This window comes from Tauraco erythrolophus, chromosome 6 (genome assembly GCF_009769465.1).
Source record: "Tauraco erythrolophus isolate bTauEry1 chromosome 6, bTauEry1.pri, whole genome shotgun sequence".
Classification (NCBI taxonomy): Eukaryota; Metazoa; Chordata; class Aves; order Musophagiformes; family Musophagidae; genus Tauraco; species Tauraco erythrolophus.
In genome coordinates, this window is record NC_141470.1 from 32,526,648 (window position 1) to 32,547,345 (window position 20,698).

Consider the following 20,698-nt stretch of genomic DNA (forward strand, 5'->3'; position numbering starts at 1 on the left):
CTATTTTTTCTGTCCCTCTATGTATGGAAGATTTCCCTTGCCCATCTCTAAAAGCAGTTGTTTCTTTCTTTTCCTTTTACCAGTATATCCTTGTCTCTTTTTAGTTTTATTCCTGTATAAACTGCTATTTTAGCATAACATCTTATGTTTGTATCATATTCTTTATTCACAGTCCCTCTGAGGCTGAGATGTGCATTCAGATCCATTCCTTCTGCAAAATGAGAATTGACTGAAACCTTCTTATGATCCTTGCTGGATCAGTGACTCATGCAACCTTGCATGTACCCAGAGACACTGATCCTATAGTGTTTTGTAGAAGCTGATTCTTTTGTTAAAAACTACATTTCCAAGTTTCTCTAGTTATTTAACCCGAATTTTCTCTGCTGCAGTCTAAGACCAGCAGTTCTTACTCTGTTCTTAGTGGATAATAACGTCTTCTTCCTATGTCTGTAAACAGTTACTGGTACTTCTTTCAGCTGTGTTTTTTTCAGCTCTTTTACTAAGCTTGTTTCTTTTCTCTGAAAAATCTCCAACGGGTCTTATTTAAGTAATGGTGGCCAGAACTAAGTAGAATGTGCTGTTCTGAGGATAGAAGCAGTTCAGAAGATGAATGGTTGATACATTTACATGTAACTTACATTTGCTTATAGAACTTGGATTTATGCAACTTGCTCTGTTATGTATCTATGAGAGGTCAGAGATGGCTGACCTAATAGGTTGCTTAGTAAACCCTTTTTCAATGCAAGATGCTTCTCTCCAGTGCTGTTTCATGTTTCAGTGGCAAAGGAGTTTTGATCCTTGTCCACCATGTGAGTTCATATTTAATATACCATTTGTTATAGCATCTTATTCCTTCCCTATTCAACTTGTTTCTACTCAGGCAGATTGTCTATCATCTTTAGGTTCCTTATTATACTTCTTTTTCCTGTTTATACAGTGTTTTATTTATCTATACTAGATGTCATGTAAATATTTCCTAATTATGTTACTGTTTGAAATAATTCTTTGATTAATGAAGCTCATGTGATATATTTTTATTATTATTCCAATATTTTCTCCAACAATCAGTTCTCTGCATGTTTGATTCTTTTGTTCCAAATTAATGATAAAAACAGAGGCAAGCATTGGGCCCAAAATAAACTCTTTGAGGTGCCTGAATATGCAGAAAGGTGCCTTGTGAAGTTTTCAGAAAAATTAATGCTCCTAATTCTCACTAATTTCAACAGGAGGTAGATTGCTAAACTGTTTTCCCTGCATATCTCATCAAGTGCCTACCTGCTTGTGTTGTGCCCACTGATCATGTAAGACTTGGTCCCTAAGAGGACACTTTGAGCTTGACTTCGAACTACTAATAATTATTCAGAACATGGTTTTGTTTTTAAAAATGCTTGACCCTACATCTGATTCACTATGGCTTGAAACATCCTCCTGCTTTTTCTCTAAGTTCATTATCCAGCGAGGCATTGAAGTTTCATTATTTTGAGGCTAATTTTTTTCTTCCCCATTCCCTTTCTCCACTAAACGTGTTGTAGGTTCTGCCAACAAAAGGCTGGAGTCTTCAGGTAGTTTAAGTGATTTAAGATGAGCAGATTCCACTGGGTTTTAGTGGGTACTGAGGATCTCTCTTTTAATCCCAGTTAAATGTTACGTTGTTCTAGCATGACTCGCCAAATGCAATTCTTTGAAGCCTATTCTTTAGGAGCTATTTTATTGCGTATGTTCACAAAGTGATGACTCTAGTAAATTACCTTGCTAACATCACCTGCCTTCTTTCTCATCTCCTTGAAATGGGCACAATCCTGTCACACTCATTTTCACAAACATCTCATTGATTCTCTGGAAGGTTTGCTGAAATACAAAAGGCCTACAAGATACATCATGATTTAGCTTGATTTTTGCCAGTTTTCTGGGATTTAATCTGTTGTTTTGATTCTTACAGATACTATGAATGAGTCCAACACAACTAACTGCTGCTTCTTAGGACAGACCTTTGGTTAAATATCACAATGACAAGCTGATTTGAAAATGCTTTGATTATAGCATTATGTTTTTACATGCTTCTCATAAATCTCCATCATGACTTCAGCTTCCCTTTAAACTATTAGCAGTTTAAACCCTAAATCATCCCCTGGTATTATCCTTTCTAGTGAATCCCTAAGTAGTTAATAAGCAAGAAGATCTAGAGTAAGATGATCATTCAGATGAACCTAACAAACAACTCTCTCACCATAGCTGCTATACTTGGCATTCACTGACTACATTATTGGTAGAAAAGCCAAGACTAGAGAGGCAGGGACACTTTTTTTTCTAATATTTAATAACACAAGTCTGGAGTAGAGCACATGGTAAGAGGGGAGCAGAGTTGACCTTAATAGTTACATGTTTTCTACTCGTATAGGCTACCTGTTTTCTCCTTTGCCTCTGCTAGCAATTAATTTATTGACATGTGGATGCATATCTTGTTGACCTGTGCATGCTTTGTGCTGGAGTTCAGTGTTCCTGTGATCTTAATACAGCAGGTAGATTCTGGGACTTGTTCTCTGGGAGCACTGAAACAAGGATTATTTTCTACCTTCAGAAAATCCCCTATGAAATGGGTTACTAAATAGCTGCTCTAATACTGGAGGTGTACATGATGACAGTACTGATCAAAGAGGGACAAATGTAATGCCTTTCCATCAGCGGAGGTCAAACTACGCTGTTGGCATTTGAGATTTCTAGATGTGCCAGAGCATGGACCTAGCTGTAGAAGGGAAAATTATGTTACCAAACCAGTGCAAAACAAGGAATGTTTTTTTTGGAGTGGAGCGAATGGTGGGACAGGAAGATAACTTTGGGGGATGACTGCCTGCCAGCAGTTAACTAAAGATTTAGCATTCAACACAGCCCAGCTGAGAAGAAAGAACAGGAGACAAAGGAGAAAAGCAAAGATAGACAATGAGGGGGGCAAGATTCAGTGACAAAAAAAACCAAACACATATACTCCCCCAATTTCCTGTTTCCACTAAAAACATGGATTGTTTCCTTCTGTCTCATACTGGTGACAGATTGTGCAAAATGTATGTGGAGAGCTGGCTGGAACATAGCTCACAGCCTGCCAAGGACCAAATGTGTAACGATTTCAAAATGACAGCAACACAGCCATTAAATATTTGATGAGGAAGTCTTTTAAGTCACGAATTTCGAATCCCCTTTTAAAGCAGGGAAAGTGTTTTATATTACTTTTACTCATTGAGAAACGTAAACCGAGTGAGAATTTGCTTATCCAAAGAGTTGTAGACTGTTACAGGCCAGAACTTAGAACTGAGCTCTCTTTTATGAAACATCGAATGCTTGTGATTAAACTGTCTGCAAATTATGTTTTCCCCCCATGACATAGTTGGGTAACGTCTTCGTTTCAGTCTTCAAATTGGAAGGAAAGTAAGGTTCATCATAGGAGAGTGTCTGGTGGCCTAATAAAATTCTTCTTCTCCTATTTGTGCCATTTGATCTGCACCGCTGTACTACTGCTTACTTACTGAGCTTGTTCCTAAGACGGCATTCATATCAGGTTATAGCAAAATATATGCTTTGAATGCAGAAGGAATTGGAGCAGGTTACGTTCTACAAACTCCCACTGTTTCCATTGAGCTCGGCTACCTAATTAAAGATCAAGTCAACTTGCCAGTGTTAGATGCAGGATGAAATCTACCACACGCAAGGATGATGAGCCTATCCAGCAAGGAAAATTAAATACGAAAAAAGTCAAAGCTGCTCAAAGAAAGGCAAGGCCACTCGGCAAAGTTTACAAAAGACACACTCTCACTTGCTATGTGTGAGCTGCATAGTGTTAAGAACGTAATCACCAGCCTACATTTCAGACTGGGGGAACCAGTTCTCATTATGCTTTTGTCAGCTTGGAGCATGAGAAAGATGTGGTGTGAGCACTGGTCTGGATGCTGGAACTCATGAATCCCCATCCTGGTAATGACAAAAGATCACTGTGTGGGCAAGTCACTTAACCCCTCTGTGGTTCTCTTTTTTTCAAAAGTGAAATAAGAATAGTATTTCCCACTCAGGAATGTGGGGGAAGATTAATTAATGTTTGAAAAGCCAGTCTTGCAGTGGGAAGAGTTATATAAGAGCTAAGTGTTTATTAACGATCGCCCTTTTGTAGAAACTGCTTCTTAGCACAGTGATGGCAGATGAATAAATCTGGAGAATAAGACATCAGGGCGAATTCGGGAAGATCAATCTGTGGAGAAACCATGAAGTCCTGACTTAGCTTTTATTCTAGCAAAGTCTTACTGAAGGCAGTGGTCTTTTTGCCTGACTAATGCCATGATACTCTTTTTTCCCTGCAGGAGTCTAATTTGCTTGGGGAATAGGAAATCTCTGTAGTTTCAACTCAAGGCATCACTTTAGACTTTTTCCATGACAGAACATGAATTTGAAAGGTGGAAAAGTCTAGTCGCCAAGAAAAAAAGCTGCTGGAAGCTGCACATCTTTGGTCTTAACAAAGGATCTGCTAGGACTGTATAAACAGAACTCCTTTGCCTCAGCACTGGTCATAAAGCCCTCCAAATTTCTTTGTAGCTAGGCGTGCCTCAGCTCGCTGCCACCCTTGAAGGCCAGCTGCAAGAGTTTTGGCTGTGGGAAGGGCTTAGCTGCAGATTTACTACTGCCCCAGTTCATATCAATACTTGCTGTTTTTTTCCTGGTGAGCTGATACTTTTTTTTTTGCTGGAGAAGGGTATGTCTGCAGACCCATCTGATTTCTTATGCCATCCTAAACTCTGCAGATAAAATCCCTGCAGGATCCTGTAGGGAATGGAGGCAAGGCCTCAGCCTTTGGACTTCCTGCAGGGAATGCAAGTTTCCTTTTGTGCATTGAGGGAGAAAGACGCATGAGGCCTGTGTTCAAGCACATGGTGCTTTTGTAAGGTAGCACCGTAGAGCTACAGTTGCTGTATGTTTTCAGGTAGAGCTGAATGAAATGAAGTCTGGTAGAATTTTTTGAAATATTTTTGTTTTGAAATTTAAAACTCGCTGAAATAGGCAAATGGAATTAAGTTTTAGGCTTATTTGATTTTGCAGCTAGGTTAGCAGTAATGCAGAATCAGGCTATGTAAGAACAAGATATAGCTGGATAGTAAATATCGTGCCGCTATTAACTCCAAGTGCCTTCTCCTTTGCCAGTACAGCACTGATCAGGTGACAGTGCTCTGAAAAGAGATTAAGTAGACACAAGTTTTTGAGCAGTATCAGTAATTCATAGCAGGAGAATTATTTTTTAACTTTCATCTTCAAACACACACAAGTAAACGGGATAGAGTAGAGTGCTTAGTACGATACTCAATCTGCTAGAAATGTAAATCCATCTCTCACCATTCTAAGAAACGCTGTAACATTTGTGTAATTAGAGGGGGTTATCTTTCTGAAATAGTTTAAACAGTGAGCATTTTGTAGCTGTCTCCGGTTTGATGTTACTTTTGTGTTAACACTTTTTGCAATATTCAAAAAGCAGAAACAAAGTTGTAGAGAACTGTGGATGCTTTGCTGTTTGACTTGCTGACAGCATCTGTTCCACTGCGTGTCCTTTGCTCTGTAGGACCACAGAGGAGGAGTTTCTCCAGAATGCATTAGAAGAATACATAGCTGGTACTAGAAGAAACTGACATTTTGTGGAGAGCATTCATCTAAGAGCAGTCTAGTTGTTTGAAATGTCTGGCAATAGAGTTAGGTTTACATATGAAATGAGGGCAGGTGCTTTAAAGAATGGATGTGCATAAGTATCTGGGCATTTTATTTCTCCCTAACTTTCCGCCGCCTACCCTCCTGCAGGAATTATCACATCTAAATCAAGGGCATTCAAAGGCTTAAAAAAATCTGTGGCTAAGTACACATTACATTTGGAAAAAGCTTTTGTCCTGTTATGATGACTGCATGATCATTGTCTTGCAGAATGGAGAAAACTGGGATAAAAGTATCTAATGTTCCGGATCACTCATTTATATCATGAGGTTGTTTTACATGTTTCTAATAGGGCAAAATATTTTCCTTGAGGGAGTTTGCAAACCAGCTAGAAGAAATGTAGAATGAAATATATTATCATGCTAGACTTTCATTTACAGTTTTCTGTCATCTGTTCCAGAATGTTGTCCATCACTTGGACAACATTCTGGAGCAGTAGCAAAAAAGTATAATAATGGAAGTTTTACTTAAATGTAAATGAATAACTGGGGTGAGGCTTTTTTGATTTTTTTTTTTTTGTTTATGGAGCCTTATGACATTCCTAGACTCAGGTGTCTGAGGAGTGGAAAGTAAGAATCTATACACATTGCAGGATACATTTTCAGTATCGAGGCTGAGTGAAGTGTTTAGGAGTGGATGGTGATTTCCTGCTTGGAAATTTTTTCAAGGGGTCTGAAAACAAGACAGAGAAATAGGGACTGCTGGGTTCTGTTCTCTCTTCAGGCACCACTTCCTTCGCTTTTCTAAGTAAGCTGTGCAGGACAGACTACTGACCATGACATCTATTCCTGTGTGAAATCCTTGAGGTTAAAAAAGCCAATAAAGTGACTGAAAATGTGGCTGGGAGTAAAAATTTGCAGGAATGGCACTAAGCTTCTTTGCCTTTGTTTCCTAATCTTTTAAAATGGCAATAATTGTATTTGGTGGACGAAATAGCTGTATAAAAGAAAATTAAAATTCAGAGACTGCTTTGGAGATGAAAAGAGATAACTTTTAGAGGCAATAATATGAATTAAAAACTTTATAGAAGCTGAATTTGCATGTAATGAATCTTATGGTGAAGCTTGCCCTTGTGGTGAGCTCCCTGTGAAAATCTGGACCTTTCATCACCCTGAATTATTTGATCTCGTTCTTAATATCTGTTGACTTAGTCCTAAAATAAACAAAAGTTCAGAAGGAGGACTCTCTGTCACACATTGTAATATTTATTGGGATGCTGAATATGAAATTTACCTGGACACAATATACCACTACTAAATGTTCTTCTAGCAAGAAACTGTGGATGATTTCCATCTCCTTGTCTTGACTGGGAATCTGCAAATAAAGCTATTTATTACCCTTTTATAGAAAGCCTTCTTTCTATATAATATAGAATAATACTGTTTCCTTTTCTCAAAGATCAATAATGAAGAAAATAATGTCCTTTCTTCTCAGTTCGCATTGCTGTGCATTGTACAGCACCAACATTGGAACTGGCATTTCGTTTAATTTTATGTGCAATCTTGTTAGTAATCTCAGCAGAGAGGATTAGGGCTCTACGAGCTGCGGAGACTGAGTGTGCGGTTGCCTAGGCCTGTAGGAAGGACTGCTGGCAGCATGGTGGGAGGAAAGCTTGTGTGGGGATGACCGGCTGCAGGGATGAAGAGCTGCCCTTCTGTCACCTTTCAGCAACGCTGGTTGGAAGAGTTTCGGGCAGGCGCGTGGAGTGTGTGGTGCTGCTCTCGGGGGAGAAGGGAGCATTATTTGAGAGGATGCTGCCACTGTCGCAGATCACACTGATGTTTCTGTTCTCTCTTCCCCTCCCTCATATCTCCTTTCTTCCCAGTCTGTGGCAAGCGTTACAAGAACAGGCCTGGGCTGAGCTACCACTATGCTCACACCCACCTCGCCAGCGAAGAGGGTGATGAAGCCCGTGAGCAGGAGACCCGTTCTTCCCCTGTCCACAGAAACGAAAACCACAAACGTGAGTAGTATTTTCCCTTTGCCTTTGAGATCCTTTTCAGAGATGTTGTCTCCACCCTGTCTTTGCCTCACAGAGGCTGGCATGATTGCCTGGCTCCGTTGTGAGTGATTGGGACTTGGATGCATGGAGCTAATCAGCCGCAGCTCACACGGGTGCTGGCTCAGCTAGTCAGGAATTCATTTCAAACCCAGCATTATCTCTGCAGCAAGTCACTTTTCCATTACTGCTCCTGTGGGGAAGAGGTGGCAAGGAGAGGGGGGGAAAGAAGAGATGCCCAATCCACCCATCATCAAGCAGCCTCTCAGTGGCTGTTAGCAGGGATGTCAAGGAAATACACATCCTGTTTGAGGGGGCTGTCTTTTTTTTGCCTTTGAATAAGAAACATTTGTCCATGTCTCAGTTTTTTAGGTATGACATTCACAGCACCTGTCCTCCTTATCCCTGCATTTCCACCCCAGTTTACCCTTAACTTTACCAAAAGCCACTTCTTAGTTACAGTTTGGGAAAATCTATGAAAAAGCATCAGTACTTATCTGCAAGGAGGAGAGCTGGAACATGACAGGAGAGATATATGCCTAGATTCCCCACACTGTCCTTCTTCTGCTTCTTAGGCACAGAACTGGGAGTCAAGGAGACTGTGTTTTATTATTGAGTTTTGCAAGTCTCCAAGACTCTGTTTCTCAGTTTTCCAGTGTGCAATACTATGTGATGGTTGCTTTCACCTTGGGATTTGTGTAGATGGCTTTGTTCACTTTCAGAAAGTCCTTTCAGATCACCATGTGAACTGTGTCGTTATAGTTCAAAGTAATGAACAATGTGGACAAAGCAATAAAATGCTTATGGGGAAAAGTATCAAGGCAAACACTTTCTAATACATTAAGAAGAACTGGGAGAAATATGGAGGTAGGAAAACATTTCCTTTCTAAGCAGGATAATTGATAATTGTCCCCAGGGAGGTATGGGAGGGGGTTTCCTTCCTCCAAAGCATCTGCTACTAGCCAGTGCCTGAGCTTGGAGGGCCGTTTAGTGTGATCCCATTTGGCAGTCCCTATGTTTCTGTCATTTTTATGCTCTACCTTTTAGTTATTCACATGTTTTGTAGGTTCACAGCAAAAGTAATTTTGACTCCTCCAGCTGTTGATAAACTTGAGCTGTCAATGCACTAAGAGCGACTGCTTGAGCAGGCTGGAGAATGTCAGTGTTCAGCCAGTAGCTTTTGTTTACTTAGCATTTACATCTTCTCTGTTGGGTTTTTTTTTCACTGTGTCTGCAGTAGTCAGTAATAGTTGCATATCTGAGGGGCATATTGCAAATCTGTATTGAATTAATATTGATAATGGCCTTGCACAAACCCCCAAACAAAGAAGGGTAGTGTCCCCTACCCTTCAGTTTGTCACAGAGGCCAGGGACAGTCTCAGTCTTTATGTTTCTGGTGCTTAGGAAATTATAGAAATTAGCAAGAAGTGGAGCTAGAAACGCTGTGGAAAGGTTAGCAGCAGCTGGCCTTCACCCGTGGAAAGAAAGGTGTACTCTGCACAATGGGAGAGGATAGAACAGGAGCTGCTTGGGCTTGTGTTCCTCCAAAGCTCCTGTGTGATGCATGTGGCAGAGGGAAGCTGCTGCTGCACAGACCCCCATACAGGTAGAAGTTTAGGACCAGTGGGGTAGACCACTCCGAGATCCAGATTCCTGAGCAGAAATAATCTGCTTAACAACCAGCCACGAGCCAGTGACGTAGGGGCAACAGCCATGCAAATGTGAAGATCACCCCTGGAGAAAGTCCCAGAAGCCGGAAGGTAACTCTCCCAAATGGCTTAGCTGTCACAGTGGCTGTTTGCTCCTTTTTGCCTGTTTACTTGTTTACAGCCTTGAGCTCAGATCTTGCATCTTTGCTCTTTCACTTGGCTATATTTAATTTATGCTGCCGTTTATCTTCCATGTGAATGCTAATTGTCCACATTGCTAATGTGCAGTCATTAAATGGTCTCTTTGTACAGGGGGATGGTGGGGAGCCAGGGCATCAGATCCTTCCTCTCCCCTAAGAACTGCTAGGCATGTGTTATGAATTAGATTTGACAGGTCTGCAGTATCGCAGGGCTCGGGCTTCAGGAATCCTCTCTGCATGGGCTTGGGGGGTGGGGGCGAAGGGAGGGAGGGAGGGAAGGCGGGGGGGATGCTAATCCAAACAGCTAATCCGCAACCTACTGAACAGGAAGACCAGAGATATGGTATAGAGCAGGGTCTGGTTATTTGCTTAGCTGTGTGTCAGAGAGATATAAGCAGCCTGATTTAGAAAAAGCAACGCAAATTCAAACCAGCCATTTGGAATTTGCCGTACTGTGGGAGGTGAGCACTGGGTCAGCAAAGTTCATGCGGGCAGCCGCAGTATGAACTTCCTTCCTTTGTGCCCGCGTCTCCTCTGCAGCCTCTGCTCCTTGCAGTACCTGTGGTGACAGCAGCCGTGCTGATGCAGGAGGGAGCTTTCTGGAGCAGGGCTTCCAGAAAATTCAGCTATTGATGCCCTGGCTGGTGCCAGCTCAAGAGCTGATGGCCTCTTGTCTTTCTGCACACCCAGTCCCCTGTATCTTTACTCTTCTTCTCATGAACAGACCAATTGGGTAGCTCAATAAATTATCTGGGGACTGGAAAAGAGATGTAGATAGGAGGAATCTAGCTGAAACTGAGAACCACTGAATAGATGTGTATCAAAGAACGAGAACTGGCCCATGCCCCAAGTCTCACCTCCTTGGCACATCTTGCTGTCCTTGACTCTTGTAGGAGATTTGTTTATTTACATCTCTCTCTCTTTCTGAATTTCTCCCTCACCTATAGTTTACCCTTTGCAACATGGAAGATAGTTCAACAGTCTTCTCTGGCCTTTGCCTTTCCTAAAACATCTTAGCCTGTGCTTTGTTTGAGCTTTAGTTGCTTTGTTTGTATGTCTTATCTAGCCCTCTGACGCAGATAGATAGCCCTTCCTCAGTGCCTAGTCTTTCGTCTGCCTACACACACGTTTATTTTTTACCTACTCTGATTTTTTTTACCTGAGTATGAAACTGTGAAAAAGAAGCTATAGAAAACCCTTTAAAAAGTCAACACCCCTCTTCCTTCCTCAGCTCCACTGATAAAAAGAAATGATCCCACACCATTCTAAGCCTTTTTTTCTGCTGGCTTTTCCTCCACATGTTGGCACCAAGAGCGTGAGATTTGTGAGCCCAGGGTGCATCCAAGCCTGCCACAAAACACCTGCTGTTTTATTCCATCTCACTCCATGGGTACAGGCCAGCTCTCAGGGCAGCTGGTGCTCACAAATTTTGAGACACTTCTGATATAGGAATTGCATTAGACTTGTATCTATTGAAATGTGTGTGTGAATGAGTGTACTAGTATAAATGCTCTTCCTTAATTCCTGGGAGAATAGGATAGTGTGTCTAAATGGAGAAAAACTTCCTCTCCTTTAAAAGAGAAGAGTTTTCAGTGGCAATTTGCTATGTGAAACGTTGGCTCTACAGACAGCTGTGGAGTACACATGCCTGCAAGCACTTTGGCCAATGACAATCCTAAATAAAGCACATTGTGCAGGCTGTCGCTGGCCTAGCTGCCGTGTGCAGGTTGGTCCGTCCTGCAGTACACGTAGTTAACAAGGATGCAGTCCTGTGCCCTCCTGTCACTCTGCTAGCTTGTGCATCTGACCTGCAAAACCACCTGTGTACATTATTTCATGGCATCAGCCCGTTGTGCCCAGTTCCATTGCAGATTTTATGATGTGGATAAATCTCTACTGGAGAGACCAGTCAAAGCTGTTTGTGTACTCTAAGCATAATTGGATACCCAGTCTCCAGAGATAAAAAATTAATGTGCTAACCTCGGTGTGCCTCCAAGCTGTCCTCCAGCTCCCCCACACAGTCATCTTTGAAACATTTTTATTTCCATCCAGGCAGGGGGCTGGCCATGAATAAATGACGAGAGTCAGCCCCTCAGTTGGAGACGAGCTGTTTGTTCCTCTCCACAAGCAGCATCAATTTGAAAAGCTACATCAGGCCTACTTTTTCCCTGCCTCGGTGCTGATCCTTGCTGGGGCCATGATGGGAGCTACTTCTGAATGCAACGATGCATCAGTGCCCACCTTGTGACAAGATACCCTGCAGCAGGTGCCTTTTCAGTGAAAATATGTACATTACCTTGAGTTGCCTTCTCATGAGTTTAATCTGTTCGGGTTTTTTTTTCTTTTCTGGAGCTTGTTTTCATAAGGAAAGGGTCAGAATACTAAAAGAAACTGTAGCAATTCCAGAGTTTGGAACTGTGTGATGATTTCCACTCAAACTCTGTTTGCAGCTGTAAATTACTTAGTATCTGTGTTTTGGGATGCTGAGGAAAAAAAATAGAGCACTTGTTGAGAGTTTTGGAATAGTGGAAAATGCCAAACTTGTCTGCTATGTACAGCAATCCATAGGTGACTTTTTGTCGTTTTGTTTGAAGGGGGTTTTTTTTTTTGGTAGTTTGGGGTTTTTTTTGGTATACTGCCTGGCGAGGACCTGAAAAGTTGTTGTCAATATGCAACTCTCATTGAAGAGAGTTCCCAGTGGAACTCTCAATAGTTTATGGGAAAATGTTTCCAATTTGACTAATTAGTTTTTGAAAACTGTGTGTTGCTTCAATAACATGTCAGCTCTTGAGACGGAATGGTATCATTTATGTATTTATAATTTTTTTCCTTTCTCAATATCTCCTTGCTTCTTTTCTCCTCTGTGTAGAATTTGAACCAAGCAAAGCCAAAAGTTTTGGCTGAATTTGAACTTAGGTGCTCTGATTTCTCACACTCCTCCAGTAAGTAATTTCCAGATTCAAAGCCAACAACGTCACAGGGACTCATTTCATGACACTGATCATTCTTACTTGAATATTGAGAGATGCTGCTGGACAGGGCTGTATACTGAGCACTATAATCCCTCCTTGAATTCCCTGAGCTGATGGGAATGATGCATTTCAGTGGCCAGAGGCCAAGTCTCAGGAGAGGTACCCCTCAAAATTAGGAAATCTGTATGTTAACGCATCAGACTCTTTTGTCTGCCTCCCTATTCTGTATCTCCTACTGTTTGTTGTCATGAGGCACTGGACAGTTACAGTGATTTATTGTGAGCAGTGGGATTTTGGCTCATGCTTTAAGTGTTCCTGCAGAAGACTCTATAAGATCAGTACACAAATATTTCTATGAAGTGCTGCCTTATAGTGCAGGAACACTGACTCACCAAATCTACAAGATCTGGTCAGTTGATTCTATGTCGTCCTAGCTGTACCTTTCACTGCCCACCTCCCAGCTCATTCATTAGCTGTTCAAATTAAGGGCTATATTGATTCCTGTAAAAGACATGATCAAAAGCTCTTCCTGCCCCCGCGTTCAGAGGCTTCTCCTACAGATGTACCTCCTTCTTGTAGCACTTCTTGTAGCTTGTAGTGCTCCTCAGCCATGCCTCTCCATGAGCAGGGGCGGTAGGAAAGGCAAACCTGTCAGAGTTGCTAAAAACCATGCAAAGGCAACAGCTTCTTCTATCCCCATGGCACCAACTAACTCAAAGAGGAGATAAAATCCAGTGGCTAGGGTGAACTGGCAATACTTTTGGTGGGTGGTTTGCAGTACCTCTCTCAGTAGCATCGCCTGCTTCTCTGGCTGCCAGCAAAGGCCATGCCCATGCTGTGCGCGGGAGCGCGGCATGGGGAACCTGAGCTAGCGGAGGCCCATTGCGCTGTGCAGGCTGATTACCTTAACTCTGGGAACAGAAGAGCAGCCATTTCCCAGTGCTACACCCAAGTTAAGAGCTTACTTGGTTGAATACTGTGCCGCATCGACACAGATGTGTTGCTGCCAACCTCAGCTGCACTTCCAGGCTGCTGGAGAGTCTCGGTATTGAGTGCCCCAACACTTCCCAGTTTGGGGTCAGCCAACATGCATATCTCTGGTGTTAACGACAGAGTAAACATGCCCAGAGAGACCGGCCATTTCCTCTCATTCAGTTTGATTTACTTTTTTTCCTGGAAAACTGCAATGAAAAAACCCTTAGTTCACTGGCGAGGAGGCTGCAGAAGCGACTCTGCACATCTCTGCCTGGCTCCGTACCTACGAGAGCGCAAGAGCCTTCAATGCGTTTCAGCTGTGCTTGGCCTCTTCCCCACCACATCGGGGGTGATAGAAATGGTTTTCTATTATTGATCCTTTCCAGGGCAGGGTCCAGCCCTGAGCGCAGAAGCACCTCCACAACCCGCCCTCTGGCCCCCACTGATGCTCCTCACACCACAGCAGTGACTGGGGCAGCAGTGGGTGCGTGCCCAGCCAAGGCATCTCCCTCCTCTTCCTTCAGCAAAAGCCGCAGCCCAAGGGCCACTTTCCTTTCCCTTTCTCCTTAAAGCCATTTTTTTTAATTTAATTATCACGTTGCAATTTCTTGCACGAGCCTGCCTGTCCTCCGCCGATGCGTTTTGAGCGGCAAATGAAGGGCGCGAGCTCTGCAATTCCTTACACTTGCGAGATGAAGCGATAACAGGTGGCAGAGCCAGAGGCAGCCCCAGCCGGGCACTCCGGTCGCCATGGAGACGGGCCAGGGCTGCCAGGGATGAGCGCTGTCGGCAGCGGGGAGGGGGGCGAGCGAAGGCACGTGAGGGCACTTAGGCTCCAGGTTGGGATTATATGTCATCAAGTCCTCCGAGGGGCTCGACGACTGCGGGCTCAGGCTCTTGGCTGGCGTTCTGCTGCGCAGGTGGCCACGCGTTGGACTTGCACTTCGATGGTGAGAAAAAGGGAAGTGTTGGAAAGCAAAACCAGGCCCCTGTCTCAGACAAAGACTCTTGTAGGTTTGTGTTTTGTTTTGTTTTGTTTTTTAAAAAAAGAGCAAATCCACCCCTTTTCCTCCATTGTGAAGTGCATTGACTTGCTTCAGGCCTACATGCGGGTTCCCATGGACTCTATTGTGCTCTGCAAACTTTTGTTGCAGAGTAAATGGCCTGATTCAAAGCCTTTTGAATTGAACTGAAAATCTCCAGTGGACTTTATTGGTTTTGGATCAAGCCCAGAAGAAACAGGTAAGAGCTGGACAAAATGTGCTAGGAAAAATCCCTTTGGGAGTGCATATATTGAATTGGCTCAATGGCCGCACTCAGAGAGTAGTGGTCAACGGCTCGATGTCCAAGTGGAGACCGGTCACGAGTGGCGTCCCTCAGGGGTCCGTGTTGGGCCTGGCCCTCTTCAACATCTTTGTCGGTGACGTGGACAGTGGCATGGAGTGCACCCTCAGCAAGTTCGCCGATGACACCAAGCTGTGTGGTGCCGTCGATACGCTGGAAGGGAGGGATGCCATCCAGAGGGACCTTGACAGGCTGGAGAGGTGGGCCTGTACCAACCTCATGAAGTTTAACCAGGCCAAGTGCAAGGTCCTACATCTGGGTCATGGCAATCCCAGGCACAAATACAGACTGGGCGGAGAATGGATCGAGAGCAGCCCTGAGGAGAGGGACTTGGGAGTACTGGTGGACGAGAAGCTCAATATGAGCCGGCAATGTGCTCTTGCGGCCCAGAAGGCCAACCGCGTCCTGGGCTGCATCAAGAGGAGAGTGGCCAGCAGGTCGAGGGAGGTGATTCTCCCCCTCTACTCTGGCCTTGTGAGACCTCACTTGGAGTATTGCGTCCAGTTCTGGAGTCCCCAACATAAGAAGGACAGGGACCAGTTGGAGAGGGTCCAGAGGAGGGCCACGAAGATGATAAGAGGGCTGGAGCACCTTTCCTATGAGGACAGGCTGAAAGAGTTGGGGCTGTTCAGCCTGGAGAAGAGGAGGCTCCGGGGTGACCTTATAGCGGTCTTCCAGTACCTCAAGGGGGCCTACAAGAAAGATGGGGAGAGGCTGTTCAGGAGGGCCTGTTGTGATAGGACAAGGGGTAATGGTTTTAAAATAGAGGGAGGTAGATTCAGGTTGGATATTAGGAAAAAATTTTTTACCATGAGAGTTGTAGAACACTGGAACAGGTTGCCCAGAGAGGTGGTGGATGCTCCATCCCTGTAGACGTTCAAGGCCAGGTTGGATGAGGCCCTGAGCAACCTGATCTAGTTGGAGATATCCCTGTTCCTTGCAGGGGGGTTGGACTAGATGACCTTTGAAGGTCCCTTCCAGCCGTAACGATTCTATGATTCTATATATGTCCAACTGTAGCCAATTCACTGTAATCATGTAAATAAACGATGCACAGCCTCCCACCTCGGCAGTCAGGCATGACTCTTCTCATCCTCCACTGCCTTTCCAGTAGTGTGGATATGATAAAAAATAGGGATAAAATGCTACCAAACCTAGATGCACTGCTTAAACCATGGTGAAGTATTATACTGTGTTACCTACAGGCTGAAGAAACATAATGTGACTGTGACTTGGTACCAAGAAACAGAGAAACCAGTTTTTCTTTTAAGCACTGGTTTCAGCTCTGAGTTTTTAAAGGTCATGATCCAAATAATCAAAATAACTTCACATTGAAATCAGAAATTCAAAAACGACAAGCTTCTACTTATTTGGGTTTTTGTCTGTATGTATTTAAGGGTCGCATTTTGAAGGAAAGCTATTTAAATACCTATATTCTGAGTTTTCTGATTGAGAAACAGGCATAAGAATTGCTTCTTCTGAACTTGCCTTCTATTCAAGATACTCTCTGCAGACAGGAGAGCTAGAAAGCTGTGATTCTTACTCAGTCATGTGGCTCCAGGAGATGATGTAGAAAAGAAAAATCCTAATTTCTTGATGTAATTTCTCTAGAAGCAGCTTTCTTTTGTTATTAAACTGAAGCCATGAGGAGGATAATTTCCAGGTTTTTTGATTACTTGAAGAGGGGAGAAGGGAAGCTAGAACTCTGTTTGGAGCCCCTGCCTTCAAAATCAAGAAGGCACAGAATTTATTTTAAATATATAAACTCAGTCAGTTTGTTTAGATTTTTAGGTTTTGTCTACAGAGCAAAGTTACTGTGTGATATACTACAGAATTTATTTAATTTACAGTACTTATTTTACAAGAAGACTCTTGTGAATGATGGTACCATATTTTAAGTAGGTCTTTATTCTGTTTAGCTCAATAGAGTTTGAAATTAACTTGATTAGGCTAAGAAGAAAAAATGTATTTCAGAATAGTGCATACCAAACTTATTTGGAAATATCAACTTCATTCTCAGTCTGCATCCTGTCTTCACATGAATCAGTATCTCTCCTTAATCCGTTCTTAAAAGTATGTTAAAAAATTGTATACTCCATTTGTTTTGAGGCAGATGTAGATGAAGACAGGGCCTTTGATGAAACTGGAAAGTGAGACTGAGTTGAAATGGCAAGAGGCACTGATTTAAATGCACCCACTATGAGCACACCTTAGCTCAGGCAGTGCTCCTCAAAGCTCCTCAGAGCTTTCAATCTATTGTTGTAATTTGTAATGTAAAAGAAAATCAGAGGAGTTTTGAGTAAGTTAGGACAAGATCATGGTTGGTTTACAGGGCTTTGCTTTAAACCAGTTTCTGATTCTGGGTGAATGTTTTTTAGACAAAATCCTTGCTTGTAGTCACCTGATCCAAATGATTGAGCTAGCAGCAAGTTACTTCTCATTAGCTGAGCTATCATCTGGCTTAAGCTACCAGCTTCTACTTAGTGATTAATGTATGCAAAAACTGGATACCTAGTTAGTTACTATGTCTCAGATGAAAAGCAGCTACACACTAGTCCCTAGTAATTTAATTGCTTTCACTTGTGAATCCATTCCCATACTTAACTTTTGTAAGTAATTTTATTGATTAAGGGGTGGGATTAGGGTTGGACTTTTGGTGCATGATACCCTTCTCATGAATATTGCACATTATATCTTGCTGTCTTTGCTTTGTTTCTTAATTCCTTCATCATTTGTGAACTATGGGAAAATAGAATTAAAAACTCCAACGATGTACAGAAAAAAATTCCTTTGAAAGTAAGAACTCTGCTTACTATAATCTGGAAATCTCTTTATTCTCAAACCTTCTGCAATTTAGCCTGAGGCTTAATTCACTGTACAGCACCAATCAAGAAAATAAGCTTCAGTCAGGTTCGATTCTAGTTTTTGCACCTGTTAGAACAAAAAAAACATTGAAGAGAATAACATTGCCTGGCTTATTTGGCTCTAGAGATACATCATTTAAGACATCATTGATGTAACTTCAGGAACTTCTCATCTGTGTATGACTTTTCAGGCCTGACGTCTCTATTACACTCAACTGAGCCAAGTCCATCTTTATAAGTGATGAGCAATAGATGAGCACGTAGGCACTCACATTAAAAATTAAATTAAATTGAAAGAAAAAAAAAGAAGAAAAGAAAAGAAAAGAAAAGAAAAAGGAGACGATCAAACCCCATGCTTATTCCCTTGCCAGTAGTCTAAGAGAATCCCTTCAGCTTCATCACTGTCAGTGAATACTCTCCACTTGTCCCACACACCACAGACAAATTGATCCAGTTATATGTATTTTCACAAGGTCATAGAATCATAGAATGGTTTGGGTTGGAAGGGACCTTAAAAATCACCTAGTTCCAACCCCCCTGCCGTGGGCAGGGACACCGTCCACTACACCAGGTTGCCCAAAGCCTCATCCAACCTGGCCTTGAACCCTTCCAGAGATGGGGCATCCACAACTTCTCTGGGAAACCTGTTCCAGTGTTTCACCACCCTCATTGTAAAAAATTCTTTGCTTCTATCTAATCTAAATCTGCCCTCTTCCAGTTTAATGCCATTACCCCTTGTCCTGTCACTACATGCCCCTGTAAAAAGTCCCTCTCCAGCTTTCTTGTAGGTCCCCTTTAGGTACTGGAAGGCTGCTGTCTCCTGTCCCATTTCCAGCTTGACAGTCAGTGGATCTTAGGGTCATAAGCTGCATTGGAAAAATTGAAGTCAGTATATGCAGAGTATCAAATCAATTATACCATTCTGAGCAGTGGTAGGAGGGGAGCTCTTTCCTAAGACCGCTGGCACCTTGAATGCTTGTTTTTATTTGTGGCCTCACCACAGAATTGTTGTGAGTTCTTGAGTAAGACAGTTTATCACTCTATCTCCAAGACTTTCAGGTGTAAAATGCAGTGTTGCCTCCTCACTGGGAGACTTAATTAGAGCCCAGCAACACTTTGGTTGAAGTCAATGGCAAAAGAGACTTTTGACCTGACTGAGGGTTAATGTTAGGATCTCAGTATCTGTAAGGCACTTTCAGAAACTCAGATGAAAGGTGAGGTAATGTAATAAGGAATAAAAAACAAATCACTGAACGTTGAGCTTGCTGAGTTTGCATTGCACATGGCCCGTCTGTAGATGCAGCACAATATAAAGAAGTAATTACTTAACTTTTTCAGAATGGGGCTGTAGTGGGAAATATAAATGCTATGGAGATCTGCTTTTTATACACAAAATATGTACAAGTTGCAACTTTATGATCATTTTGTTCCAGCTCTTAAAATGAGCTGTACACTAGGCTTCCACCTGGTTCCTGTTCTTTTTTTGCTTATCTTGCATGCATGTATTAAATGCCTGTTTGTGAACAGGCAAAATGCTAACATAACACTGGGAGCTTCTCTCTGGTTTTAGGAGAACTGGGGATCTGCTAACTGGGACCGCTTCAGAGCAAAGCCCATTGTTTCTTAAATATTGTCAGGGACTCAGTGACTGTTCAGGAAAATACCATATTTGCAGTCTTATGGGTTTAAATTTTTTTCTTCATTTTACTTTACTTGCAATCTTTCAGTTACCGATCTCCAAAAAGCTCAGCTACTCAACAGCTGGAAGTAAATGAAGAACTAGATGCACCCAAACCAGAAAAGCAGATTGAACTTGGAGGAAATTTTGATTTTAAGTGTATGTCTTGGACTGCTACCAGAAGCCTTTTAGAATGTCATTGTTCTTTGGGGGAAATGTGGATGTGGACAAAAAGACCATTAATAAAGGCTGTCAAAACATCTGTTAAAAATCTGCAAGTTACAAAATATGCATTAAAAAGATAATTAAATGTAGATGGTACAGTTTAAAGGTCTTCATTTTCTAGATTGCAGAAATCTTCATGGGGTAGGATTAGGCCAGGTATGCCACTGGAATTTTGAAGTTAAAATAGGAGAAACAAAGACGAGGACCAACCCCTTCCTTCTCCCTTTCTCAATTCTTAGTTAGAGTGTGCAGGAACAAAAAGTTTTCCCTCTCTGGAGAGCGGAGCAGAAAAATGGCAGTCTTGAGCGAGGAAAAAAAGCACATTGCTGTCTGCTCAACTAATAGGAATGCAGAAGACCTCTGCCCTTCTCTCTTTTCTAGGGGAACTGCTGCCTCCTCTGCTTAAGACCCGGTGCGTGTCTGCTCCTTTCCAAAAATTCTTAGCTGGAAAATAAGAATGTAATTTTCCTCTTTTTTTCTTGGCTGAAAGAGTTTTTAACTCTGCCGGCTGGGATGTCTGCTCTGGGCCCACCCTTTGCCCCTGTGCTGGATGCTCGGGTAGTGCTGGACCTGCTGCCGTCCCTGCTCCTCCCCAGGGACAGGCACTTTGCTGCAGCTGGCTTAACCCTTGGATGAACCACCCACAAGTGGCTTTGCCTGTGAATATTCATGGATGTTTGAACCGACTGCTTGACTAGGGACACCCTGACACTTCGAGATGTAATCCCAAAAAACCTACTTGAAATAACACCAGTTAGGGTACCTGTCCCCCCCATCTGCTTGCTCTTGGTTTTTGGGTTTTGGGGAATGTATTTTCCTTTCTGAATTTGTATTTCGTGGGTTTACAGTTACGACTGTGGTCTGAAAAACCGAGCTCGGCTCACTGACAGCGTAGGTCTGATTCTGCATTAGGGATTGTTTCTATGCCTGTGCGTGTTACGAAGTCCCTGAACTGCACAGGGATCTCTGGCAGCAGGTCCTTGTGACAGACTTCCTCCTTCTAACCTGCTGTTAGAGAGGAAACAATGAAGTGCATTTCAGGCAAAACAGATACAACAC

At 42.7% G+C, this 20,698-nt stretch overlaps 1 protein-coding gene across 1 annotated transcript in view; it reads left to right on the top strand.

Moving 5' to 3' along the window:
* Positions 1-20,698, top strand: part of DPF3 (double PHD fingers 3) — a 174,356-nt gene that overhangs the window by 123,440 nt on the left and 30,218 nt on the right. Inside the window, exon 9 of the mRNA XM_086613071.1 lies at positions 7,559-7,696. Coding sequence (XP_086469197.1) covers positions 7,559-7,696 — 138 coding nt within the window. The remainder of the gene's footprint in view (positions 1-7,558; positions 7,697-20,698) is intronic.